The sequence below is a fragment of the Apiospora hydei genome, assembly GCF_038363865.1.
Source record: "Apiospora hydei strain CBS 114990 chromosome Unknown utg000006l_segment0_segment0, whole genome shotgun sequence".
NCBI classification, from domain to species: domain Eukaryota; kingdom Fungi; phylum Ascomycota; class Sordariomycetes; order Amphisphaeriales; family Apiosporaceae; genus Apiospora; species Apiospora hydei.
The window spans coordinates 4,527,097-4,551,154 of NW_027117365.1; the positions used below are offsets into that span (position 1 = coordinate 4,527,097).

The 24,058-nt window shown below is 56.6% G+C and overlaps 11 protein-coding genes across 11 annotated transcripts; 6 read left to right on the forward strand and 5 right to left on the reverse strand.

Moving 5' to 3' along the window:
- Nucleotides 1–142: 142 nt before the first annotated feature.
- PG997_008655 (uncharacterized protein) lies at nt 143–784 on the forward strand (the record flags this gene model as incomplete). The annotated part of the gene is made up of 1 exon (XM_066812970.1): nt 143–784. The coding sequence occupies one exon, from the start codon at nt 143–145 to the stop codon at nt 782–784; it is 642 nt and encodes a 213-aa protein (XP_066668312.1).
- Nucleotides 785–946: 162 nt separating this feature from the next.
- Nucleotides 947–1,840, reverse strand: PG997_008656 (uncharacterized protein; the record flags this gene model as incomplete). Its single annotated transcript, XM_066812971.1, has 1 exon — nt 947–1,840. The coding sequence occupies one exon, from the start codon at nt 1,838–1,840 to the stop codon at nt 947–949; it is 894 nt and encodes a 297-aa protein (XP_066668313.1).
- A 780-nt stretch (nt 1,841–2,620) lies between these two features.
- On the forward strand, nt 2,621–4,102 carry PG997_008657 (pyridoxal phosphate-dependent transferase; the record flags this gene model as incomplete). Its single annotated transcript, XM_066812972.1, has 3 exons — nt 2,621–2,732; nt 2,848–3,173; nt 3,239–4,102. The coding sequence occupies 3 exons, from the start codon at nt 2,621–2,623 to the stop codon at nt 4,100–4,102; spliced, it is 1,302 nt and encodes a 433-aa protein (XP_066668314.1).
- A 1,096-nt stretch (nt 4,103–5,198) lies between these two features.
- PG997_008658 (uncharacterized protein) lies at nt 5,199–7,437 on the forward strand (the record flags this gene model as incomplete). Its single annotated transcript, XM_066812973.1, has 4 exons — nt 5,199–6,410; nt 6,449–6,781; nt 6,814–6,964; nt 7,031–7,437. The coding sequence occupies 4 exons, from the start codon at nt 5,199–5,201 to the stop codon at nt 7,435–7,437; spliced, it is 2,103 nt and encodes a 700-aa protein (XP_066668315.1).
- Nucleotides 7,438–7,608: 171 nt separating this feature from the next.
- Nucleotides 7,609–9,184, reverse strand: PG997_008659 (uncharacterized protein; the record flags this gene model as incomplete). Its single annotated transcript, XM_066812974.1, has 2 exons — nt 7,609–8,917; nt 8,979–9,184. The coding sequence occupies 2 exons, from the start codon at nt 9,182–9,184 to the stop codon at nt 7,609–7,611; spliced, it is 1,515 nt and encodes a 504-aa protein (XP_066668316.1).
- Nucleotides 9,185–10,331: 1,147 nt separating this feature from the next.
- On the forward strand, nt 10,332–10,785 carry PG997_008660 (uncharacterized protein; the record flags this gene model as incomplete). The annotated part of the gene is made up of 2 exons (XM_066812975.1): nt 10,332–10,413; nt 10,481–10,785. The coding sequence occupies 2 exons, from the start codon at nt 10,332–10,334 to the stop codon at nt 10,783–10,785; spliced, it is 387 nt and encodes a 128-aa protein (XP_066668317.1).
- Nucleotides 10,786–11,890: 1,105 nt separating this feature from the next.
- Nucleotides 11,891–13,351, reverse strand: PG997_008661 (adenylosuccinate lyase; the record flags this gene model as incomplete). Its single annotated transcript, XM_066812976.1, has 3 exons — nt 11,891–12,658; nt 12,726–12,937; nt 13,054–13,351. The coding sequence occupies 3 exons, from the start codon at nt 13,349–13,351 to the stop codon at nt 11,891–11,893; spliced, it is 1,278 nt and encodes a 425-aa protein (XP_066668318.1).
- A 1,446-nt stretch (nt 13,352–14,797) lies between these two features.
- On the reverse strand, nt 14,798–16,557 carry PG997_008662 (cytochrome P450 monooxygenase aflU; the record flags this gene model as incomplete). The annotated part of the gene is made up of 5 exons (XM_066812977.1): nt 14,798–14,963; nt 15,022–15,452; nt 15,520–16,223; nt 16,304–16,401; nt 16,436–16,557. 5 exons carry the CDS (start codon nt 16,555–16,557, stop codon nt 14,798–14,800), a joined length of 1,521 nt encoding a protein of 506 aa, XP_066668319.1.
- Nucleotides 16,558–17,206: 649 nt separating this feature from the next.
- Nucleotides 17,207–19,470, reverse strand: PG997_008663 (fungal-specific transcription factor domain-containing protein; the record flags this gene model as incomplete). The annotated part of the gene is made up of 4 exons (XM_066812978.1): nt 17,207–18,755; nt 18,829–18,977; nt 19,042–19,335; nt 19,405–19,470. 4 exons carry the CDS (start codon nt 19,468–19,470, stop codon nt 17,207–17,209), a joined length of 2,058 nt encoding a protein of 685 aa, XP_066668320.1.
- A 691-nt stretch (nt 19,471–20,161) lies between these two features.
- PG997_008664 (short-chain dehydrogenase) lies at nt 20,162–20,992 on the forward strand (the record flags this gene model as incomplete). The annotated part of the gene is made up of 1 exon (XM_066812979.1): nt 20,162–20,992. One exon carries the CDS (start codon nt 20,162–20,164, stop codon nt 20,990–20,992), a length of 831 nt encoding a protein of 276 aa, XP_066668321.1.
- A 1,557-nt stretch (nt 20,993–22,549) lies between these two features.
- Nucleotides 22,550–23,934, forward strand: PG997_008665 (uncharacterized protein; the record flags this gene model as incomplete). The annotated part of the gene is made up of 4 exons (XM_066812980.1): nt 22,550–22,664; nt 22,727–23,127; nt 23,180–23,556; nt 23,628–23,934. 4 exons carry the CDS (start codon nt 22,550–22,552, stop codon nt 23,932–23,934), a joined length of 1,200 nt encoding a protein of 399 aa, XP_066668322.1.
- Between the last annotated feature and the right edge of the window lie 124 nt (nt 23,935–24,058).

Below are 24,058 nucleotides of genomic sequence, written 5' to 3' on the forward strand. Positions count from 1 at the left end.
CGGCGATTCGTTGTACACAACCGACGGCAAGTGCGGCACCGACCATGGGAACCGCATGTGTGATGGCAAATGGGGAGACTGTTGTAGTGTGCATGGTAATTGCGGTACAGGCGAGGCCTTCTGTGGACTGGGCAACTGCCTGATGGGCAACTGCACCCTGCCGCCTCGTCCTCCCGTCTCCTCGCAAGTACCGGTGCCGCCGACCTCAACCACCTCTGCATCCAAGCCTCTATCCACGCTCCCGCCTGTCATGCCCAAGCCATCCGGCTTCCCAGTCGTCCCCATGCCATCTCCGAGACCCGACTTCACCGCTCCCAAGCTGCCCAACTGTGGCGAGGGCACGCAGCTCGTGTGTATCGGTGCCGATGGGGGCACGGCACAAGGCTTGAACAGAGATGAACTAGTCCGCGCTGCAGCTCACCTCCGAAGTGTTGCCGACACAGAAGGTGACCCGTACTGGACCATGGATTCGGAGTCGCAGTGCTCCGAGTGGCAGATCGACCTCGGCGGCGACGCTGGCGCCGTGATGGCGCTGGCCAAACACATCGACTGCGGTGTGAAGTCGTCGGTGCTATACCGTGACCTGGCGCGCACGATCGACGGCGGCGGCGATGAGGCGACGACCGTGCAAAAGGCAGCATCGCTACTGGGGGCTTGTGGAGAAGCTGGCGGCATGGTTGAGGTCGTAGTTGACGTGGAGAGCGCTGCCTACAACACGCTGGAATACTATGATAGTGGCGCCAAACCATGGGGGATCGTCCTCAAACTGGTCAAATCACAGTAATTTGGGCCATACATGTCTAAATATCTCTATAACAGGTAGTCGTTTAGTTGCCAAGATACCCAAAAGAATGGCCCTCAACAGCAAGCAACCAATAAGTTCAGTCAACGTTGGTGGTCAAGGCAAACAAGACTTCCAATTCGCAGACAGGTCATCTAACCTTCTTCAGGATCTCCCGATCTTTCTCAGCTGCTCCCGGCGACTTTCCATTGCCGCCCTCGTGTGCTCCCTGAATTCCGCCATGTATTCCTCCAGCGCCTCGGTGCTCAAACCAGGACACGTTCTCCTGTTCATCTCGTAAACCTCCTGGTCTCGCCGCTCGTACTCGGCCACCATCTCCCGCTCGTAACTGTCCTGGAGGGCCTGGACGGTCGCCGGGCTGAGGCCGTGCGGCACTTTCTGCAGAGTGGCCTGGGAGATGGCCTGTTGCGCGGCCTCCAGGTCGCCGCTCTCGGCTCTCGCTACCAGCTGCTCCAGGCGAGAAGGGCCGCCAGCCGGCGCTAGGATTGGAGTCTCGCCGTTGACGCGTATCTGCGCCTGCGTCTGTACCGTGCCTCTGTGGAGCTGCTGAAATTGCTCACCCGAGCGCATGCCGGCGACGTAGCGCGCCTCGTCCATGACCATGATATTCTCAGGCCCCGCATGCTCTACCATCATCTTGTCATAGTACTCGGGCGGATTGGAGTCCCACACATTGTCCGCCCGGGCGATCTCGCCCCGCAGGCTCAGCAGCCAGGGGTGCAGCGCCGAGACGTAGTCGTGCACCGTGACGAAGCCGGCCCCGGCGTCGACCTCCACGGCGATGGAGCCGATCTTGGGCTCCGTCAGGGGCGCGCTCGCGATCGGGTGCCACGCGGTGGGGACGTCGCTCGCCGGGGTTCGCCCCTGCACGTACGGCTCGCGCGGCTCGGAGCCCGTGGCGCGCCAGTCTTCCGACATGACGGAGACTGCGGAGGCGAGGGGCCCTTGCAGAGCCCAAAACAGTCGCCACGCCTCGGGGGTGAGTTGGGCGACCTGGCCGGATGTGAACCGCTCTCTGTATGATGGAAACGAAGGCATTGTAACGAGGGTGTGTTTTGAACTGCAAAGTGAGGTATTGAGATGATATGAATTACTGTAGGATGGCAGGTGCAGTATATATATACAAGACATATATATACTCTTATACATACTTCCGCATTAGAAGCAGAAGAGAAGGGCCGATGAGGCCCTGAACACCCTGGACCCATGTGTTAGTGCTGGTGGAGTTCCATCTATAGAGATGTGGCCGATTCGGGTTAGTTTCAAGGGGGTACCTTCGAAGTACTCTGGGGCAGTACTTCCTCAGACCCGTTGTATAACCAGCTGTATAAATCCTCAGGGAACAGTTGCATAACAATTGTGCGTGGATACCGGGTCCAGCCGTTCAGTTCATTAAAGGAGTTTGGATTGCTGTAGTATTCTTTCGGGGCCCTGCTAGAGACAATAACCCCGGACTGTTGCGAGCTTAATGTCGGATAGTTAACCGCTCGATATGACGCATAGCAACACGCCTTTGTGCTGACATGACTCCACCAGATAAAGTAGTTGCGGCTGCGATCGCCCAGGTGCAGGTGGGGTTTAGGTTATCAGCTCTCCAACTCTGAATCACTTCATTCCCTTTGACTATCACTTACATGAGTCACTAGCAATTGCGAGCCGATGGCGGCCCATGTGTGTATGAAGACAGCATTGAACATACCTCTATAAAAGCACCGCGTCATTCCGAAAAGACCAAAGCATGCATCCAGCATCATCCTTGTGACCGGTGACTAACCAGTACTATATTCAATATACTGGAGTATATCACGTCTCATCACGATGGCGTCTTCCAATACTACATCTGAGCCCACCGACGGGGCTTCAGCAGCCTTTGGGCACAGCCTACGCCAAGAGTTCCCCTTCGACCCGGACTACCGGAACTTCAACCAGGGTCAGTAAGAGTCACTGTCCCTAATATAGTCAATCATCACCTTTGCCACATGAAACAACCATCCGTCCTCCTCATCTATAAACAATCACCGAATCTGACAAGAGCAATAACACAGGATCCTTCGGCGCCTGGCCGACCGCCATCCACACCCGCCTCCGCGAGTACCAAGACCGCGCGAACCAGCGTCCGGACCCCTTCCTCCGCTACGAGCTGCCCAAGCTGCTCGACGCCTCGCGCGAGGCCGCGGCGGCGCTCCTGCGCGCCCCCGCCGAGACGGTCGTCCTGGTGCCCAACGCGACCGTGGCCATCAACACGATCCTGCGGAACCTGACCTGGAACCCGGACGGGCGCGACGTGATGTTGTACTTCAGCACCGTCTACGGCGGCTGCGGCAAGACCATCGACTACATCGTCGACGCGCACCAAGCGTCGAACACGCCCGTCTCGTCGCGCGAGATCCCGCTGCAGTACCCTTCGAAGACCGCGACGCCCTCGCCGCCTTCGAGTCCGCCGTCGCGCGCTGCGCCGCCGAGGGCCAGCGCCCGCGCCTCTGCGTCGTCGACACCGTCTCCAGCCTGCCGGGGATCCGGTTCCCCTTCGAGGCCCTGACGGAGGCCTGCCGCCAGCACGGCGTCCTGAGCCTCGTCGACGGCGCGCAGGGGATCGGGCAGATCGGCCTGGACCTGGCCGCGCTGGACCCGGACTTCTTCCTGTCCAACTGCCACAAGTGGCTGTTCGTGCCGCGCGGGTGCGCGGTGCTCTACGTGCCCGTCCGTCACCAGGCGCTGATCCGGTCGTCGGTCCCGACGTCGCACGGGTACGTGACGACCCAGACCAACACGAACGGGACGCCACGGATCAACCCGCTGCCGAAGAGCGCGAACTCGCACTTTGTCAATAGCTTCGAGTTCACGGGCACCGTCGACTGCTCGCCCTACCTCTGCGTCACGGACGCGCTGCAGTGGCGCCAGGAGGTCCTGGGCGGCGAGAGGAAGATCTTGGAGTACACGCAGACGCTCGCGCGCGAGGGCGGGAAACGCGCGGCGGCGATCCTGGGGACGGAGGTGCTGGAGAACAGCACGGGGACGCTGGGCAGGTGCGGCATGACGAACGTGGCGCTGCCCATCCAAGTCACAGCCGACGGTGCTCTACCGGCCGCCGAGGTGCCTGCTGTCACGAACTGGATCTTGGGGAAGTTGATGAAAGACTACAACACATTCATCCCGCTGTTCCATGGGAACGGCAAGATCTGGGCGCGGATGAGCGCGCAGGTCTACCTTGAGTTGGAGGACTTTGAGTGGGCTGGGCGCGCCCTGTTGGAGATTTGCCAGCGTGTCGCGGCGGGCGAGCACAGGGGCCCTGCCAACTAATGACAAGACGGACGGACTTCAACCCCTGCCTTCGGCCTTTCCTTACTCGAATGACTCAGTTAGACGCTTACACAATCATCTCAGCAGCAGTAATAGCATCAATTCCTGTTCTCTTCTAATTCAATTGAATGCATCTATTCGTCGGTGAATATATGGCTGATATTCGGGTATTAGATGACGCACATGAAATGGTCAACATCACAGCGAGTTTAGTCAAGGTGCTGGAGCTCAATTCATTGGGGGAAAAAGTAGCAGGACGGCCCTAAATCTTTCCCCCAGAATTGGAGAATTGGGGGGACAGGGGTACAGGAACAAAGGCGCCGTTAGGGGCGGGGATCCCTGTGGTTCGGAGTCGACTCCTCCGGCCTCTTTCCTACTTGCTGGCCCACCCCCCGTTATAAGAAGAGAAGACACAGGCAGAGAGAGAGGGAGACATTGGCTGCGCGGGCCGGCTAATGCCATGCCTTTTCCATTTCTCTCTCAATCTCCGTCATCCATGGCATGGCGCATTGAATATTAAACTTTGTGATTTGTGACGCCGTTAGGTAATGAGGTAACGTGCTCAGGACAGCCAGGGGAAGAGCCCCAAACGGGACGCACTGCCGGGCAGCGTGTATTCAATGGTGGCCCAGAGAGGGGTGGACAAGATCGGTGCCAAGGGCCAATCTAACCTGCTCATGGCAAAATGCCGGGCTAGGTATGTCTTTATGTAGGCAAGTATGCGTGCCTAGGATAGGAAAAACGCACACTCCGACTCATGGTCTTCCGTTAACTGCCGTACAAGGCATCGTGATCTGACGATCTCCCACCCCAGTGGCCCCAGTAGCAGTGGTCATGGTGGACACCCCAAGCGACATCGCCAAGCTCCGAGGCACATTTTCTCGAATGGTATTGATGCTTACCATGTGCTCTTGTGATGGTATAAGTTGCTATATGATTCGATTGGAATGACGAGGCCCGTCTGCCCTGGCACTTCTTTCTGCCCGTCGTCCCCAGCCGATCCTATAAATCCAAGCCCCGCGCAGGCGAAGGCATCCCTTACCTTCCTCCCACCACGACTATATCCGCCCAGCACCAGAAGCAACAGATACCAAAGATGCGCTTCCAAGACATAGCCACCCTCCTGGCCGGCACCGCCGCGGCCTCGGCCCAATCTGCCGCCGACTGGGGCGCCGCCTACCAGAAGGCCAACGCCTCGCTCGCCAAGCTCTCCTCCCAGGACAAGATCAACATCGTCACCGGCGTCGGCTGGAACAAGGGGCCCTGCGTCGGCAACACCCCCGCCATCGGCTCCATCGGCTACCCCCAGCTCTGCCTCCAGGACTCCCCGCTCGGCGTCCGCTACGGTAACGGCGTCACCGCCTTCACCCCCGGCATCCAGGCCGGCTCGACCTGGGACCGCGACCTGATCCGCCAGCGCGGCCAGTTCATGGGCGAAGAGGCGAAAGGGTGCGGCGTGCACGTATTGCTCGGCCCCGTCGCGGGTCCCCTCGGCAAGATCGCTCAAGGCGGCCGTAACTGGGAGGGCTTCGCAGCGGACCCATACCTCTCGGGCATCGCGACGGCCGAGACAGTCGAGGGCATGCAGGCCGCCGGCGTGCAGGCCAACGTGAAGCACTACATCGCCAACGAGCAGGAACTGAGCCGCGACACCATCAGCTCCAACGTCGACGACCGGACCATGCACGAGCTGTACCTGTGGCCCTTCGCCGACGCCGTCCAGGCCAACGTGGCGTCGGTCATGTGCGCGTACAACAAGCTGAACGGCACCTGGTCGTGCGAGGACGACAAGAGCCTCAACGGCCTCCTCAAGCAGGAGCTCGGCTTCCAGGGCTACGTCCTGACCGACTGGAACGCGCAGCACACGACCGAGCTCAGCGCCAACAGCGGCCTCGACATGACCATGCCCGGCTCCGACTACAACGGCGGCTCCGTGCTCTGGGGACCCAAGCTCGCGGCCGCGGTCAGCAGCGGCCGCGTGCCGCAGTCGCGCGTCGACGACATGGTGCGCCGCATCCTCGGCGCCTGGTACTTCACACAGCAGGACAGCGGGTACCCGACCATCAACATCAACGCCAACGTGCAGGCCAACCACAAGACCAACGTCCGCGCCGTCGCGCGCGACGGCATCGTCCTCCTCAAGAACGACGGCGGCGTCCTCCCGCTCCAGAAACCGCGCAGTCTCGCCCTCATCGGCTCCGCCGCCGCCAACAACCCGCAGGGCATCAACGCCTGCGTCGACCGCGGCTGCAACATGGGCGCCCTCGGCATGGGCTGGGGCTCCGGCACCGCCAACTACCCGTACTTCGTCGCGCCCGCGGACGCGATCCGGACGCGCGCGCGCAGCGCGACGGCACCACCATCAACCTGCAAGCCAGCGACAGCACGTCCGCCGCGTCCGCGGCCCGCGGCGCCGACGCCGCCGTCGTCTTCATCACCGCCGACAGTGGCGAGGGCTACATCACGGTCGAGGGCGTGGCGGGCGACCGCAACGACCTGAACCCGTGGCACAACGGCAACCAGCTCGTGCAGGCCGTCGCGCAGGCCAGCGACAACGTCATCGTCGTCGTGCACTCGGTCGGGCCCATCTTGCTCGAGACCATCCTGGCCCTACCGTCCGTCAAGGCCGTCGTCTGGGCCGGCCTTCCCTCGCAGGAGAGCGGCAACGCCCTCGTCGACGTCCTGTACGGCGACACCACCCCTCGGGCAAGCTGCCCTACACCATCGCCAAGGCGGCGGGCGACTACGGCACCAGCGTCAGCCGCGGCCAGAGCGACAGCTTCTCCGAGGGTCTGTACATCGACTACCGCCACTTCGACCGGGCCAACATTGCCCCGCGGTACGAGTTTGGCTTCGGCTTGTGTAAGTCTTAAACCCCGCCTCTTCTCTCTTCCTGTTCGTATATACTGACTGGACTCATGTCATCAGCTTACACCAACTTCACCTACTCCGCCATCACCGTAGACGGCGCCCCGGCAGCCGGCCCAGCCACCGGCGACATCGTCCCCGGCGGCCGCGCCGACCTCTTCGAGACTGTCGCCACCGTGACCGTGAACGTGGCCAACTCGGGCTCCGTGACGGGCGCCGAAGTCGCGCAGCTCTACGTCGGTTACCCGTCCTCCGTCACCGCCCCGCCGAAGCAGCTGCGCGGATTCGAGAAGCTGCCGCTGGCGGCGGGCGCGTCCGGCACGGCCACGTTCGCGCTCCGAAGGAGAGACCTGAGCTACTGGGACGTAGCCCAGCAGAACTGGGTAGTGCCTACTGGTGCCTTCACCATCAGCGTCGGCGCTAGCAGTCGGGATATCCGACAAACTGCCACTTTGACTGTGTCGTAGGGGGTGGAAGAACGCGGGGTCAAAAGCACGTAGCAATCATGTCACGTACATAGAAGAATATCATATACAAACCAGTCAACGTTGTCAGATCCGTCACTTCATCAGCTATATCGTCTTCAGCGGAATGGGACATTGACATCGCGATGCATTTTCTGTTAGATGTCCCACGCTTTACCCGCAATCGGGCTCATCACCGCCGGCCGTGATCGGCTGTCCCGAACTAGGTTGAGTACCGTAAGCTCCACCGTTCAGAATGACCTCGGAGTTGTCATCCAGGTTATCCTGAACCCTCCTCCATTTCGTCTTGCGATCTTTCCGCCCTTCAAGCTCTGCCCCCTTGCCTTTGCCTTCGGGTTGGAAAACCGGCTTGATCAATCCTGCAAGAAGCGGGTTCTTACTGAACGCTCCACCCCCGCCCCCGATATTGCTGCTGACAAAGGTTGACGATGCCGGGACTTCTTCGACGATCTTGACAATGTCTTCTTCCACAGGGCTGGAGGGTCGCTCGACTGCGGCCATCTTACGGACCACCTTGCCCCCGACCAAGTCGATACTGACCACTTGGCGCCGCTTCTCATACTCCGGCTTAGCATTCCACTCCATTTCCCGCAGAACCTTTTGTTGCCGCTTCAGTTCGCGAGCGCGCTCCTCGGGAGTAGACCACATGCTGCCTCCAGTACCGGCCATGGCGCCAGTCACATCAAAGTCGGCAGCCTCATCTCGGACCGTTGTGCGGCGGGCGTTTTGGTTCTGGAAGGCAAGCAAGCGATCACGATGTTCTCGGGCCTTGGCCTCGGCAGAAGACAGATCCTCATTCGTCTCGCGTGGCTTGGTGAATGGAGCTGGCGTTCGGGATACATCGGCCCTTCTGTGAGCACCCCGGTCGGCTGCCTGCTTCTCCCGTCCACGCTCGGCCTTTAGCTCCTTGATCATAGACTGCACCTCCTCGGAACTCAGAAGTGGTGTACCACAGGAAGTGCATGGCCCTAGTCCTTCCTTGATACAGATGACTTTGCCGCAATGCAGACAGTTAGGAGCAGCAGCCAGCAGAGGATGCCTCGCAGCTACGCAATTGCATTTCCTCGAAGCATCGCTGCTCTTTGTGGGGTTAGTCGTTAGCTCCAGTGCTTTGATGGCGGCATCCAGGTCTGACAAGGCCGAGGAAGCACCATGCATGGCGGTGCCACCCGAAATGTTGACCTTGGTCTTGGGTGCAGGGGTAGATGACCGGGAGGCAGGGGTTGATTTCGGTTTTGACTTGGGCAGATCCGAGATCAGGTGACCGGCGGCAGATGGGGGCGGCTTAGGCGGCGGCGGCGTTGCAGATTTAGCCGGCGGTTTGGCCGGCGACGCAGCACGGCTTGATGCGCCCGACCGATAGTCATCTTCGAGACTCTTCTTGTTGTAGGCAGTGCCTGGTGCTGGGCCGAGGTTGGTGACTTGACGTGGGGCCGGAGTGTGGAGGGGTGCCTTCTTTTTTCTTGTTGTTCCGTGGAGGTTTGGGAACGCTGCCCGAAAGAGATTGTGAAGATTGCGAAGACGAGGGTTGGGGCGCAGGGGCGGGTTTGGGGTCCTGGCGCCTGGAGTTGAACGAAGAGATGAAGTCGACCGCGTCGGGTGAATCACCAAGCAGGTTCCGGAAATGCTCCACTGCCTCGGGCTTGGACAGCGTTGCGGCGTACGTCAAAACTTGCTGAAGGTCCTCGTCAGGCAGCGGCAGGAGCCGCGAGAGCTGTGAAACTGACATGAGAAGCTGTTGAAATGCGGATTTGGTGTTGATTAGGAAGGAACACTGTTGGCGATGTAGAGGTGCTTCAGCTGTTTGTATGGTTGTGGTTTGTTCGCGCGAGGTGATGACCTCAACCAAGTAAAGCTGGAGGATGAGCCACATCGAAGAGGGGCTTATCTGAGATCAAAGCTGTGGCCCAGGCGGCTGAGAGGATTTTGGGGCTGAAGCTGTAGGAGCTGTAGGCCAACCAAATAACGTGTACAGCAGGGTCGGGTCCCACCTGACATTTCCGTTTTCACCCCACGTAGACCCCGAAGAGTCACACCGTACCCATGCCCAGCAGACCATTTCCATTTCCGACCTCGAGGCAGTGCTCACCGACGCGCGCAATTACCGACAGCTCGGATGTCTTTGCTGGCTTGGGAAAGTTGCGAACTGAAGATTGTCAACTAGCAGAAGGAGTAGTGTTATTGCCGCTACGTGGCAGCATACGTGTCCATGTTCCTCAGGAGCCGTTGATTGACAGCCACCGACGTAATGATCTGTCTTTGTAGCTTGGTAGCTTGGTAGCTTAGCAGCGACTGCGCAAGCAATGAGGCGCGCGCTCAGGGGACTTGGGGACCTGCCTGACCTCATGTTACGATACCCTCCCTGAAAAGGTCTTACTTATTTTAACCTTAGTCCGCCCGCCCTCCAATTTTCCCCTTCCCTAGCACCAGTCGCACCGCGCGCGGATCCTACCCATTTAATGCCCGAGAATGTCCTTCAACACGGGAGTGCGGCACCACAATACGATGGCCCCAATGCACTTTCCCATGTCGTGTGCCACTCAATAGTTTCCGTTAAACTCGCCAGCGGGAGGCACCAAGCACCAGGGCCCCTTCTGATTGGCGCAGGCGCGCATCGTCGTTGCAACTGCCGTGCATCCGGAGGCCCACCCGTCAGTCAGCCAGACAGCCACTTCCCGACAAGCTTTCTCGCTTCTCGTAGCCGCATGCAATGGCAATCAATGCCCAGCACTTTAAAATGGCCCGTCCAGACGACTGGTGATCTGCTCTCTTCCTCGTTCGAACCATCCGGGGAACAAAGAACAAGCTGAGGTCGCAATCGGGTCGAATCTGTCACATACATACCGTATCCGCCATCCACACACACATCCGTCAGCATGCATCTTACTCACCACCTGAGCTGGGCACTTGCCGTCCTGGCTGTCTGTCCATCGGCCGTCGTCTGCGTTCCTGATGCGAGTAAGTAAACCGACAAGACCGTACATGACTGTACGCAACCTGGATCCGAGCCCTGAGTGTCTGACAGTGGGCCCTACAGCAACGACAGCACCAGCAAGCAGCATCACCCAGAAAGAGTCCGGAGACGCCCCGGTCACGAGCGAAGGATCGTCATCATCAGCATCTCCACACTCTTCCAGCCCTACCGACTCGGCCGAGAGCAACAACTCGACTATGGCCACTACAACCACCTCGGAGGCCCCCAGGCCAATCACCACAGAAGTCGTAGTGACTCCCACGACATCGGTGCCGAACCTCCTGAGCGGGGCTAGTGGGAAGGACGTTGAGCTCATCACCTCCCTACTGGGTTTTATTGTTGCCTTCATTATCTGATACTGGCGTGGGTTGGAGTCATTAGGTTTTCAGCAAAAGTCACCATTCTTATACCCCATCGGTTTCTGCAGTGTTCATTAGTTGGCGGCCGGCTGGTTTTGATTGGGCGTTTCATGGGTTAGGTTAACGCGGGTGTAATCGACTTCATTCACTCAGCTCCGCTGGACAAGCTCTGGTGCCAATGCTAGAATGCGCATCATACTGGACGTGACATTTCCGTTGAGTGTCTCGTGAGACGGATCAACCAGGGCCAGCCTAAGTGTAGCCTCCATATCCCCTTGATGGCGACAACGCTGCCCCCACCATATCGTGTCGTCCTGTGACTAGGGAATAATCAGTGTCGTGGCATAATGGTTATCCAACTAGTAATGTAATACTTATTCCTACTAAGTACTACTTAATTAATAAATAATTAGGCCAGTTGATTACTTGCGGTAAATACTTACCTTTTATAATATTACACCAAGGGCAGTGTTGTCGCCATTAAGGGGATAGCCCATTATTTCGATCACGACGGTGTTGACGGCGACTGGCTTCCGCCACAAACGTCTCACACTTCCGGCTGTAGTGTTTTCAACGGAATCTCGTCTTCCCAGCTTCATTGAACACGACCTGTCTGGAAGTCTCGTAGCAGTCTCAACAAGCCTATTATCTAACGTATCATAGATATAATAAACAGGAAACGTAGGATTCTCATAGTCAGATCGAGAGACAAAATCTTAAATAATGCACCTCCATCGAAGATATTGTTATGGTGGAAAAGGGATGGTGCAAAAACCATATTTGATATTATACGAACTTATAGGACCAAGAAACACTCATTTCTCGTTCATAGTAAGCCAAAATGCGAATGGTCGCAAGCATGGTGGATGATAAGACGAGAATATATGCCAAACTTCCTGAGGCGGCCCTGTCTAAAGAAATAATGGCTCTGAATTAGCCACTGCGAATTACCTACATTTAAGAATCTTCAATACATCTGAGTATGTATTCGTCAAGTGAGACACAGAAACGGGATCGTTCATCATCAATAAACCAGAAAGTATTTACAGGTATCTCCTATACATGCCACCACTTCATTTCCATTCGCCGCTATATACCGTCGTTATTGTGCCAAGAGCTCGTCCACCATCAACTGACACGTCCCCATGTATCTAGTAGGGTCGCATAGCTGCTCGAGCTCTTCATGGTCTATATATTTTACCACGATCTCAATTTCTTGGAGCGTCTCGAGCAACGACTCCCCATCCTCACACGCCTTGACGCACGCCTGGTAGACGACCTCGTGCGCCTCTTGCCGGCCAGTGTGGTGCGCGAGGGCCATCATGACGGCCTCGGCAACGATGAGGCCCCGCGTCCCCTGCAGGTTCGCCAGCATGGCGCCCTCGTTGACTTGCAGGCCCGCAAGGGCGAAATCGGCCTGATGGAGGGACCCCACTGCCGATATAAACGCCGTCGGCACGGCGGTCCATTCGAGGTGCCAAGGCCCCGACGCGCGCTCAAAATCTGTAATCATGGCGTCGAGTAGGAGGCCCGACTGAGCCCGCAGGATCTTAGACTGGGCCAGGATCACTTCGCTCGAGATGGGGTTGCGCTTCTGGGGCATTGTCGAGGAAGCGCCCCGGTGCGGAACGTACGGCTCGGATACCTCGTTCAGCTCATTGGAGCACATAATCATGAGGTCTAGAGCAATTTTGCCAAGAGTGCCCCCTACCAGCGCCAGGAAGTTGACGATCTCGGCAACCGTGTCCCTTGCCACATGCCAGGTGATAACGGGATCCCGAAGTCCGAGGAGGGAGGCCAGCCTCTTCCGTACCCGCACACCGTTATCCCCTAATGAAGCCAGAGTCCCGGCGGCGCCGCCGGAACTGGACTAATAGGCAGCGTTCCTTTATCTGTTCGAGGCGCTCGAGATGGCGCTGCATGCCGGCCAGCCAGACGCCGCATTTGTACCCAAAGGTGATGGGCAAGGCGTGTTGAAGATGGGTACGGCCGGCCATAGGTGTGTCTCGATACTTCTTCGCCATAGCCTGTAGCGTCTGCACTATGCGCTTGATCAGGTGCTCGACAATGGCCAGGCCTTCCCTCATTTGCAGCACAGACGCGATGTCCATCACGTCTTGGGTCGTTGCTCCCCAGTGGATATATCCCGCTGTTTTCGTTCGTAGGTTAGCGCCATGGCCAATTATTGGGATTGTCCTCCTTAGTCCCTCCGCCCGATTGGCGCGCCGCTCGACCGGCCACCTCTGAAAGGGAGGCTCTACTCACCCTCGTTCTCGGGGCACCACGATGCCATCTGCTCCACCAGGGGAAAGACCGGATATCCTACGATCTCTGTCCGTGAACCCAGCAGCTTCCAGTCGATCTTGGACACGTCGCTGTGCTGGCATATCACGTCTGCCACGCCGCCGGGGATCACTCCCTCGGCCTCCTCGGCTTTGGATAAGGCGCATTCCGCCTCAATCATATGAGCGACGTAGGACTTCTCCGAGAAGCACTCGCGGATCTCCTCGGTGCCAAAGATGTTCCTGAAGAGGACCGAGTCGAAGACTGTGGCGGAAGACATGATGTCGCGTGGCTGGTGAGTTGGCGCACTGGATCTTGCGCACCTAGTACGCTAGTGGCCTTGGGTGGATGGACCAAGGGAGATCTGCTCGTATATGATGAATGGGGCGTGGCGCATTCGGATCCCTTTTTCCTGCTCTCGGGGATGAGGTTCGGCGAATCCGGAGAAGAGTGTTGCGCGGAGTACCGTGCCAAGGAATGAGGCGGTTGTGGATGGGGGAACTCGACGGGATTAAGGGGAGGGCGGTTAGCGGGTAAGGACTCTCCCCCACCACTTCCCCACAATCGAACCATTCCCGCCCCGAGAAACGCTGGCGCAACACATCAGTCGCGTCAAAAGGGCGACCAAGGTGAAAGTACATCCTAAGACGAAGTGAATGGAGGCAAACATCAATGAGAAGGTCACAGATTGAAATGCGAATGCACGGGATCAAGACACAACTCTGAACTGGGAAGGCATACTGTACTGAAGCACCATGGCCCCGCCACTCCAACCATGTGCGTGGGAGCCAGCAACGATCATGGAGAAAAAGAACGGCATCTCACCCGGGCAAATGCCAGATGGTGACGAGACACATAGATGGATTCCACCGGTAGAGAGTCAGTCGAGCTCCAAATAGCAAAAATGCTAAACATACAACACCGAGGATTCCCAGGTCGTCACCGACCCTAGTACTAATTCGGCTCTCTGCTGCTTATATATGGGAGAGCGGACGGGATCCCTAGTATTCAGCAGGATATGGTCGTATGTACCAGACAAGCTGCTGCGTCCGCTTATATTGAGACTGTTCTCCACAGCACAGCCTGCCAAGTCGCTTGGGTGGGGCACCGCTTCACGCTGCTGTTATTCGAGGCCATGTTGATGTTGTAGAGATACCTACTCTTGGGCCACGGGGCCGACCCAAACCGCGGCGATTTTAACCACTTGAGTCCTTTACACATCGCCTCTGGCCAGAGAAACACCGATCTCGTCGGCATCTTGCCTCAGCTCAACTACTCCGTGAAGACCTTCCTTCCCAGGTGAACGAACTGTAGTGTGGCTAGATGTGGGGGGCTCAGACCACCTGAATCAAGGCGCTCGGACCACCTGCGAGAGGAGATAGAGTGGCAGAACCGAGCCAAGCTCTGGGCCAGGCTCTGAATACAGCGTCTAGCCCGACTTCGGCAAGGCTAAGAAGAGTATGATCAACGATGCTAGCAGGAATTGGGAGAAGATGCTCAAGGGCGCGAGGGAGGCATGGTGCCGGCGGAACTCTGACGCTGCGGAGGCAAAGGAGAAAGCCAAGAGGGGGCAAGGGGCTGCCACCCGTCGGCCGACACTCCAAACCCCGAGGGCACGTAGGAGTACCAGAACGGAAAGGCACCGGATGAGGAGATGGGATTTACGTCCCGAGAATTTGAAAAGATCATTAAGTAACATGTGCCCTTTATGATATTCCACGTTTGGCTACTTTACAATAATTTGTACCCCACGTAAGCCCTTTTTAATTTGTGGCAACACCAGCTCATGGTCGAACGCGACGTCTTCGTCCGTGGTCTCATACAGCTCAGCCCGCGGGAGGACCCTCAAAGCTAGCGCTGCCGTCACCAGAGATAACTCACACAGCGCCAGACTACGCATAATCATGTAAGTATCGCGGGCTGCATGCTGCTAATTAAGGGGCTACTCACTTCATCCCTAAGCACTGCCGCGTGCCCTTGGAAAACGTGAACAAGTACTTTTCCAACTCGTGGTTCCTCTCGCCCGCGGCGTCGAGCCACCTCTCTGGCTTGTATTTGTACGACTCCGGAAAGACAGCCTCGTCGTGGTGTTGCATCACGCTACTCATCCCAATGGGCGTGCCCTTGGGGATGACATAGTTGTAGCTGCCCTTTTGGTACACGAGGTCTTCGTCGCGGGCGATACGCGGATTCCGGGTCGAGACGCCATATGTCAGGCGCAGAGCCTCATATATGACACCATACAGGTACGGTGACCTCTCGAGGGTGTTCCACTTGAGTGCCTTGGGGTCCGTGGCAACCAGACTGTCCAGTTCCCCTCTCAATCTGGCCAGAATGCGGGGCTGGGAAAGCAGGTTGTACGTGATCATGGAAAGCGCCGTCTTGGAGGCCATCCCGTAGTTGGTCAGCGAGGGTAAGTGGAAACGGATGGGAGGGAGTCAAACTCACAGCTGTGGTTTCTGTACCTGCCGACATCAAGGAGAACCCCTCGCCGCTGAGCCGATAGACCGTCTTCTCCTCGTCGGGCAACTTGGACCCCAGCAGTTCGCTGAAAATCCGTCCATCCGCACGCTCATCCATCGCGCGCCTGACGTAAGTCGGTATTTTGACGGTCATCTCCTCCATCAAGAGGCGGATCGACCCCTGCAGATAGGGGACGAGGTAAGGCGCGACGTAAGCCCAAGCGCGCAGCACGGGGATGAACTTGTAGACGTAGCACATCGAAAGCGAGGCCAGCGTCGCGGCTCGGAAGTTGGGCTTCCACCCCTCCTGGGCTAGAAAGCCCAGCGGCTGGCCAAAGGCGTACTGGGAGATGGTGTCGGCGGTGAAGCAGTTGAATGCCTCGCTCAACTCGATGGGGCCGGCGCTTTGCTCCATCTTGTCGCACAGATGCTGAGCCAGCTCGTGGACTTCGGGCTCCAGCTTCAGGATCTGCTGCCGGGAGAAGAAGCGGCTGATGGCGCTGCGACGGATCCGATGGGTCTCGTGGTCGCGGGTCGCAAAGGTCGATTGCAGCAAGGGCTCGACCATGGTATTCAGGTAGTGCTGGTGCTTGTCGCGGAAACGTCCTTCGCCGCCTCCGGCGTAGATAGCATCCGCAAGGCCTTGGTCAATAGTATGAAGCTCTTCGGGGTTGATGCGTACGATCGGACCTAGAGTTGCGTCAGAATCGAAGTAGCTACACGCCGTCGTCGCAGCAACTCTACGGCTGCACTCATGTGTCGGTTCGTACCGTACTTCTCATGCATCTTCTTGATCTCAAAGCCGTATCGTCCTACGTGCGGGACGAAGTCGTACCATGCCTCATAAGCGAAGGTCATGGCAGCCAATCTGGGGCCAGGGAAAGCATAGGAGTGGATGCCACGGCGACACATTGTACAAAGCCAGAGCAATTCGATAGACGACCCACGAGAGAACAAGCCATTGAAAGGTCTCGAAGCTGAATGCTTTGCCTATAAGCTCAAGCCCAAAAGACGGATAGTCCATTGCGGGAATCTAGATCGTGCGGTGATTAAGGCGAGGAATCGGACTAAGGTGGCCGGTATGAAGTCATCTCTCGATTACCTCGATATGACAATCGCAACATAATTTCAAAAAGGCAATATTATTTGTGGTGGTTCTTGGCCATCGCGAGGCAGTCAGAGACTGCCCAGGACCGTTGGTCGATGCAACATGGCCAGAACCGCATCCTGGCGCTAGACAAGCGGCTCACCAAGCTCGGCCGAGATCTCAAAGTCCATACGGAAACCGCTTACTCTGGCTCAACCGGATTTCCAATCTTGCAGCTTCCTTTGACCGAAAAACCTCGGCTGGGGGCTTCTGCTTACGTACGGCAGATGTTGTGCTCCCCCCATACAGCGGATGACTTGTGTGGATTGGATGATGATAGCCGTAGAGCGGGAGATTGCTTTTGCCCCTTCACTGTCAGCACGGAGCTTCCTAGAAGCCATAGCAATCTGGTAGGCAGTGATACACAACGGCAACATCCCTGAACGATGCTGAGTATGTGCACTTGACATCATCCCAGCTAGAGGGACTCTTGTATCGGGGTTATAATCATGTGTCAATCTACCGGAAGGGTCGGATGTAGCCTGTACAAGAAGCAGAATCCTCTTTTCACTAAAAAAGCATTCCTCTATGGTATGAACGAGTTCCAAAATGCGTCGTGTCCCGGTTGGTATTCATCGTTGGAATCCACGATGGGTGCAACGGGCCCCGTCATCCCACGCATCCCCGACCCAAAAAACGACCAGTGAGAGAGCTGCGTGTTATCCAAAGCTGGAAGGTAGTCGGGGAACTGGGGCCCTTCGGCACCGTCCTGGGCGTCTCGCTGCAGATCGTCTTTGGCGCTGACGCCTGCGCTGGTGCCCGCGGTCGCCATCTTGGCTACCAAGCGACCCAATGCTTCTGCACCCGCATCGGCTACGCTGCTGACCTCAGCTGACATCCGCAGCCGATGCAGCGAATCTTGAACCGCTTTTACGCACGCTGGGCGCGTCACTTCGGCCAAGCTCCTGCGAAGCGGGTCCGTCCCGGCGACCCTCCTATCGCATGGCCTATCGGCGTCACCGTTGGCGTCGATCCCTGGGAACTGGGGATCAAGACAGAGACATGCTAGCAGCACCGATGCCTCGAAAGCGGGAGTTATGAGCCCGACGAACTGGGTGTGACTCACACCGAGCAGCCGGTGGAGACTGGTCACATTCTTCAGCACCTGAAGAGCCGCGACCCCTAGCGCTCTCTTTTGGCAGCCGAGCAGAACTCGCTTATAGAGGGAGAGGTTATTACGCTCCTGGGCCTTTCTTGAGACAACAGGTCGGAAGTTCCAACAGAGCGAGTCGAATATGCTGATGTGTAGTAGATGCCTCAGCAGCACAAGACGAGGGCAACGATCGTCCCATCGATGGTCCGGGTCCAGAGCGAAACAAGGAGGTAGAGTACTCAGATACTCGTTGCAGAACTGCTCGTAGCGCTCTTCGGCTGCTACCACGTCGAACTCTGCATCGGATCTCGCACCGCGTTGTCGCCAGAAGGTAGCCAGGTGAGCTTGGAGGAGGCGCTCCGCATAGTCGTCCGGCGCTTCTGGCTCTGTACCTACCTCGGTACTACTGGTGTCCTTTCCTGTGCTGTATACAAGGCGCATCTGCGTCCAGCCCTCCCTGGGGACGAGGTCAGGCAACAATGGAACACGTTCATAGAGCCTAGAGAGATGACTGTCCCAGATGTAAAGGTGGCAGTAGGTTCTGCGTCGGATCTCTTTATGCATTTCGTTCAAGCGACGGCCTGGTGAGGTCTCATCTCGCAGCATCCCGTCATTCTGCGCCGTGTCGATGGCACAACTCAATGCAGCCCAGCAATCGCTCATCTTGCCTTCCGTCTGGTGCATCATGGCCAGGAAGGTGAAGTGCTGTACACGAACCCAAGAGCCGCGGCCCTCGAGTCGCCAGACGACCTTGTAGAGGCTGTTGGCGGCGCTTTGGCATGACTTGTGGATATCATTGAGCGAGACGCCACCAATCCGATCCAGTGTGTAGTACTGCGATGGGAGGAAATGCGTGGCATAAGAGACTACTCTGAGTACCAGGACCAGGAACTCGACATCTGCCACGCGAAGCGCTGACTTCTTGGCCCACCAATGCTGGTATTGGCCGAGAAACCAGGGTGGGTGAATCAGGTGATCAATCCTGGTGGTGTCCAAGGTGTGACGGTTAATTCACACATCGAGTATAGATATCTCATTGAATGGGCAACGCGTACCAGGATATTTCAGAAACAAAGAACTGTAGCAGGAAGTCTAGAATGCGACGACTGGGCATCGAGTTCGTGATCCGCTGTACCTCGCCAGCGTCTTCGCCTGCCAAAGTCGCAGAAGTGCCATCTCTCTGCCCCAGCTCCTCTCCGCTGAACTGAAGTATATTTTAGCCGTTTCTCCAGAGTCGTGGTCATAGCTATCGGGATATGCCGACGAACCTGTCGAACGAGTGCCAAGGTGTTCGAATGGCTGCTCTCGGTGTAACCATACCTCTCCACCAGAGGCCAGAGGTCGCCGTCGGAAGAGGACGGAGAAAGCGAACCGGCGTCGCTTAGTGGGCTGACACGCACGGTCGCCCTGTCCTCGGTGCGGTGCGCCCCATTGGAAATGGGAGCATCATGAGGAACCAAAGCTTGCCCAGTGACCTGGGTGTTGTCCAGGTATGGGTCGTAGGTACACTCGTCCGCCCGCCGACGCTTAGAGCAGTGATTACATGGGTTTTGCCGGTCGCACTATCGGAGATAAGTCGTCATTACAAAGCACTAGGGGAAGTGACGGGCTGTGGATAGCTAGCTACTGACCTTCTGCTTCTTGGTGTAGCAGGGAATGCAGGACGACACCGGTCGCTTTCTCGGGCCGGCATTCATTTTCGGGCGGAGCTTTCGGTGCTAATAATAATGGCCAAAGTGCAACAGGATAGAAGTTGGAGGCTGTAGGTAAAGGAAGAGCCAACGGACGAAATGGGCCGGGGGCTTTATTTGGAACAGTGAGTTCAAATGAGCAGAAAGATACCAGAACCCCGCGGTTCGATCGGTCTTTACCCAGCTTCGAAGCCCCGGGGCGACACCCCTCCTTGCTTTTGCCTGTCAGCACTTGTTCTCTGTGTCACCCTCTAGGTGCAGGGGGTCCAGTTGCGCAAACGACTCATGGTTACCAGTTGATAAGCAGCATTCATGTAATGTACACTCACACGTACCAAAGTATCTCCTCTCCTGGGGCCGAGTGGGATTTTCATGACGACTAGCTGTTTCAGTAGTTCAGGGGCATCGCATTTCAAGTGCCATACTGACAGCATTTAATATTCCAATGTTGAAGCCTCCTGCGTGCCAAGGTCCAACATTCAACAAGCTGATCCAGGTGCCTTCGCGGCCATCATCTCCAGCTCTTTCATTCATCCTCAATGACTACTTTTAATGGAAACTCGACGCAGGGGAGGTAGTTTTGGCTTTCGAATCTCAGGTTCGTGGTCGCACCTTTGTCATCACTGGCGCCGGTCAACCCAGCATTGGGAGCCAGATGGCTCTAGCGATCGCCAGAGCCTCTCCTGCACACATTCTCATGGTTTCACGATCAGCCAACAAAGTGGAACCTGTGATGGCGAGCATCAGGGACCTAGATTCCAATGTTAAGGCCACCTTCGTTGAGGCAGACCTGGCAGACCTCGACTCGGTCCGGCGAGCTGCAGTAGAGATTCTGGAACTAGCTCCCAGAGTCGACGTACTGATCAATAGCGCGGGAAACATGGCAATCAAAGACTATACGCTGGACAAGCAGGGCCTCGAGATGCAGCTGTCGGTCAACCACGTCGGCCACTTCCTGCTCACGAATTTGCTCGTCCCCGCCCTGCTTCAAGCCGCCACAGCCGCCAACGCCACCAACACTGCCCTGCCACGAGTGGTGAACCTGACGAGCGGGGCCTATCTGATCAGCCCCGTCCGCTTCGAAGACTACAACTTCTCCAACGGCGAGGCGTACCAGCACTGGATCGCGTACGGCCAGGCCAAGACGGCGAACATCCTCTTCTCCTTCGGTCTGAGCAAGCGCCTCCAGCGATACAGCATCACGTCCTCGGCCGCGCACCCTGGCTACAACGGCGACACGCAGTTAGCCCGGCACCTCACCTGGGACGACATTGGCGACATTGAGCCCATCGCCAAGGCGAACACGGGGAAGGACTTCGTGTGGGAGGAGCCCAGGCTGAAGACGTTCGAACAGATTGCGGCCACGCCCCTCGTCGCTGCCTTGGATCCCGCGGTTGCCGCGCGGTCCCCTGTATACCTACAGAATGGGCAAGTGACTGAGGTCGATGAGTCAGCGAGGAGCCCCGACAACGTTGAGAAGTTGTGGAAGCTGAGCGAGAAACTGGTTGGACAAGTATTCGACTATTAGCTACATGATAGGATGCTCGAAATGGTCAAATGGAAGCCCCATGAACGCGTGCGGGATTCTAGCTCTACTAAGATTCTATGTCAGTTGAGTACGTATATTATATGATTCATGAATTAAAGTCATTTCAATAAGCAGCTAGGGCTATCGCCTACGTTATTGCTAAGACACCGCCAATTTGTATCTCGAGCTTGCCCCTTTTCCCTGGCGACCATCTGAGTCTAGGATTCGGCGTGTGGACCACTAATTCAGCGACGCCGATAAGCCCTACCACCGGATAGATGTTCAGCCGCACCTTGCCTATCACACATTCTAGCACAAGCGACGGGTTTGACCGGACTACTCATATTTCCGTTTACGGAAGTACTCCCCTAGGCCACCTCAGGGGGCGTTTCATGATGACATTACTTAATACGTGACAGCGTCAGTTATGTCAGCTCCATCCACAAATTGAACTATAACTGTTCATTGTGGAAACCAGGAAGGCTGCGGTTGGTCAAACTCACGCGCGGCCCTCGGCGTTTGCTAAGCCACTCAGCGAGTCGGGCCCGGTGGTCACTTACAGGTTGCTAACTCGCGGCCACGCGGTGCAGGGATGTGATCCTGCTATTCGGGTCTTCCAAGTTTGGCGTCTATATGTCAGTTGGGCTGTGCGCCACGCAAAATCTCAACAGCGGCATGACCCTTCAGCTCCCCTGTCTCATCCCATCGCTTGGAATCAAGATCAGTGTCTTCCTTCTTGGGGGGCATTCGAATCCTTCTGAAACAGCCGGATGACCAGTCCATCTCCTTCCCATGGTCCGGGGCGTGATCATTAGGATTGAAAACTACACCCACAAGAACACATGGCGCTCGTGGCGTATGCTATTGTATGTCAGCTTGACTCCATTCCTTTTTCATGAGGCCGGGGCTGACTGGGATGTTGATGCCACGAGATAACGAACGTGGTAACGAAGTTGTGCTCAAGGAAAGTCTTCTATGGATCGCAGTCGTCTGTATAAATAGAACAGATAGCCCGTTGCGAGAAGCAGAAATCAAGCATTTTCAGCACGACAAAATACCCCGGATAGTGCGGCACGTCGATCTCGTTGACCATGATGATGTTTCTCGCCAAGAAATTAGCCTTGCTGGGGCTCTATTTTTCTCAGTGCCACCTCGTGGCAAGTGCTATTATACCGGACTACTTCCGACCCGGGGGATTTCTCGCCGTCACCTATCAGCCCAGATTGTGTCTGTAGAGCTTGGTCCACTGGTGTCTCACGGGTCGCGTATATTTGGCCCCTCGGATGCTGAATGGAGTCAGGCGACGACTCGATATCAAACACTCACTTCCCCTCGCGTACAAGTCGTGGTGGAACCGAATCATGAATCCGATGTCTCCAAGATAGTCAGTTTTAGAAAGACGATTCCATGAAGCCCCCCTGCCTATCTCAGCACTGTTACTGATGTTTTGCCGGATAGGTCAAATATTCGAATCGTAACAACATTCCATGGATGGTGGTCAACCGTGGCCATTCGTTCACGTCGGACTCAGGGAAGTTCAACGGGTTGCAAATCAGCATGACCAAGCTTCGGTCCATAAGCATACAGCCTGATGGCAAGACCGCACTGTTCCAGGGTGGGGCGTATGATGGCCAGGCTAATCAATATCTCTGGGATAACGGCTACGTGGGAAGTAAGTCCAGGCACCCCTTTGCAAACCAAAGCAGGGAACTGACGTTATCCCCTATGCCTCAGCCACCGGCGCCTGCGACTGTGTTGGCATGATGGGTCCTGGACTAGGCGGCGGCCATGGTCGCATGGAAGGGAGTTACGGACTGATTGCAGACAACCTGGTTAACATCAACGCTGTTCTGGCGGATGGATCCGAGGTTGTTGTCAATGACACATCCAACGCCGACCTCTTCTGGGCCATGCGGGGCGCAGGTCACAACTTCGCCGCCGTTACGAGTTTTGAGATGAAGATCTACCCAAAGGGCCTAGACACTTGGCATTACCATAACTACTACTGGACCCAAGACAAGCTCGAGGCTGTGTTCGAGGCGATGAACAAGTTTCACGATCACGGCAAAACGCCAGTAAAGATGGGCGTTAACTATGGAGGCTTCTGGTGGAATGCAAACGTCAGTGATACTGAAGTAAGTATTCGTCTCATTGTCTCTTTGGTACCGTTCTAATATAGGCCCCCAGCCCAGCATGTACTGGGTATTTGGGTATGCCGGGGCCGCAGAGGAGGCAGAGGAGCTGCTTGAACCTTTTAATGCAATCCCAGCCGCTGCTTCGGACCAGGGAGATGTGCCTTATCCTCAAATCGCGTCTAGACAGGGTACAGGCGTCAATGAGACCCTGTGCGCCCCAAGCAGAAAGCACATATTCTCCACGGCTGGTCTGATTGAGTATAACATCACGATAGAGCGTGAAATATATCACACGTTCGCCCAAATGGTTGAGCGGTACCCAGATTTGAAAACGACTCACATTGTTCACGAGGGCTACTCAACCGAGGCTGTCCAGAAGGTTCCATCAGATTCGACAGCCTACCCTCTCCGGAATGATACTCTGTTGATGTAAGTAGATGGACCTTCTCCGTTGATCAAAGAGGGGCAGAAATCTAACGGGGGTTTGATGTTGTTCATAGGTTCTTCGACGCTGTCATTCCAGATAATGGAAGAATCACTCGAGTCACCAAGAAATGGGCGGCTGAGGTGAGGGGCCTGTGGAACGCCGGCCAGCCTCAGCGCAAACCGTCCACATACGTCAACTACGCTGCAGGAGATGAGTCTCTCGAGTCGATGTACGGCTACGAGCCTTGGCGGCTAAGTCGATTGCGGAGTCTGAAGGCCAAGTTCGACCCACACAACCGTTTCCGATACTATAATCCCATTATCCGTGATGGTGGACATCCTGGATCTTACGGACCACTAGTCAATGCCACTCAAAGTTAGAGCAGATGTGGCCATAGAGGAAGCGCTATGAGTCGGCGTTGCGATTTCGGAACATTCACTACTCTCTTCTTAATGTGGTAATTAATAGGTTTCACAGCCACTGGAATTCAGGCCCATATGGCTG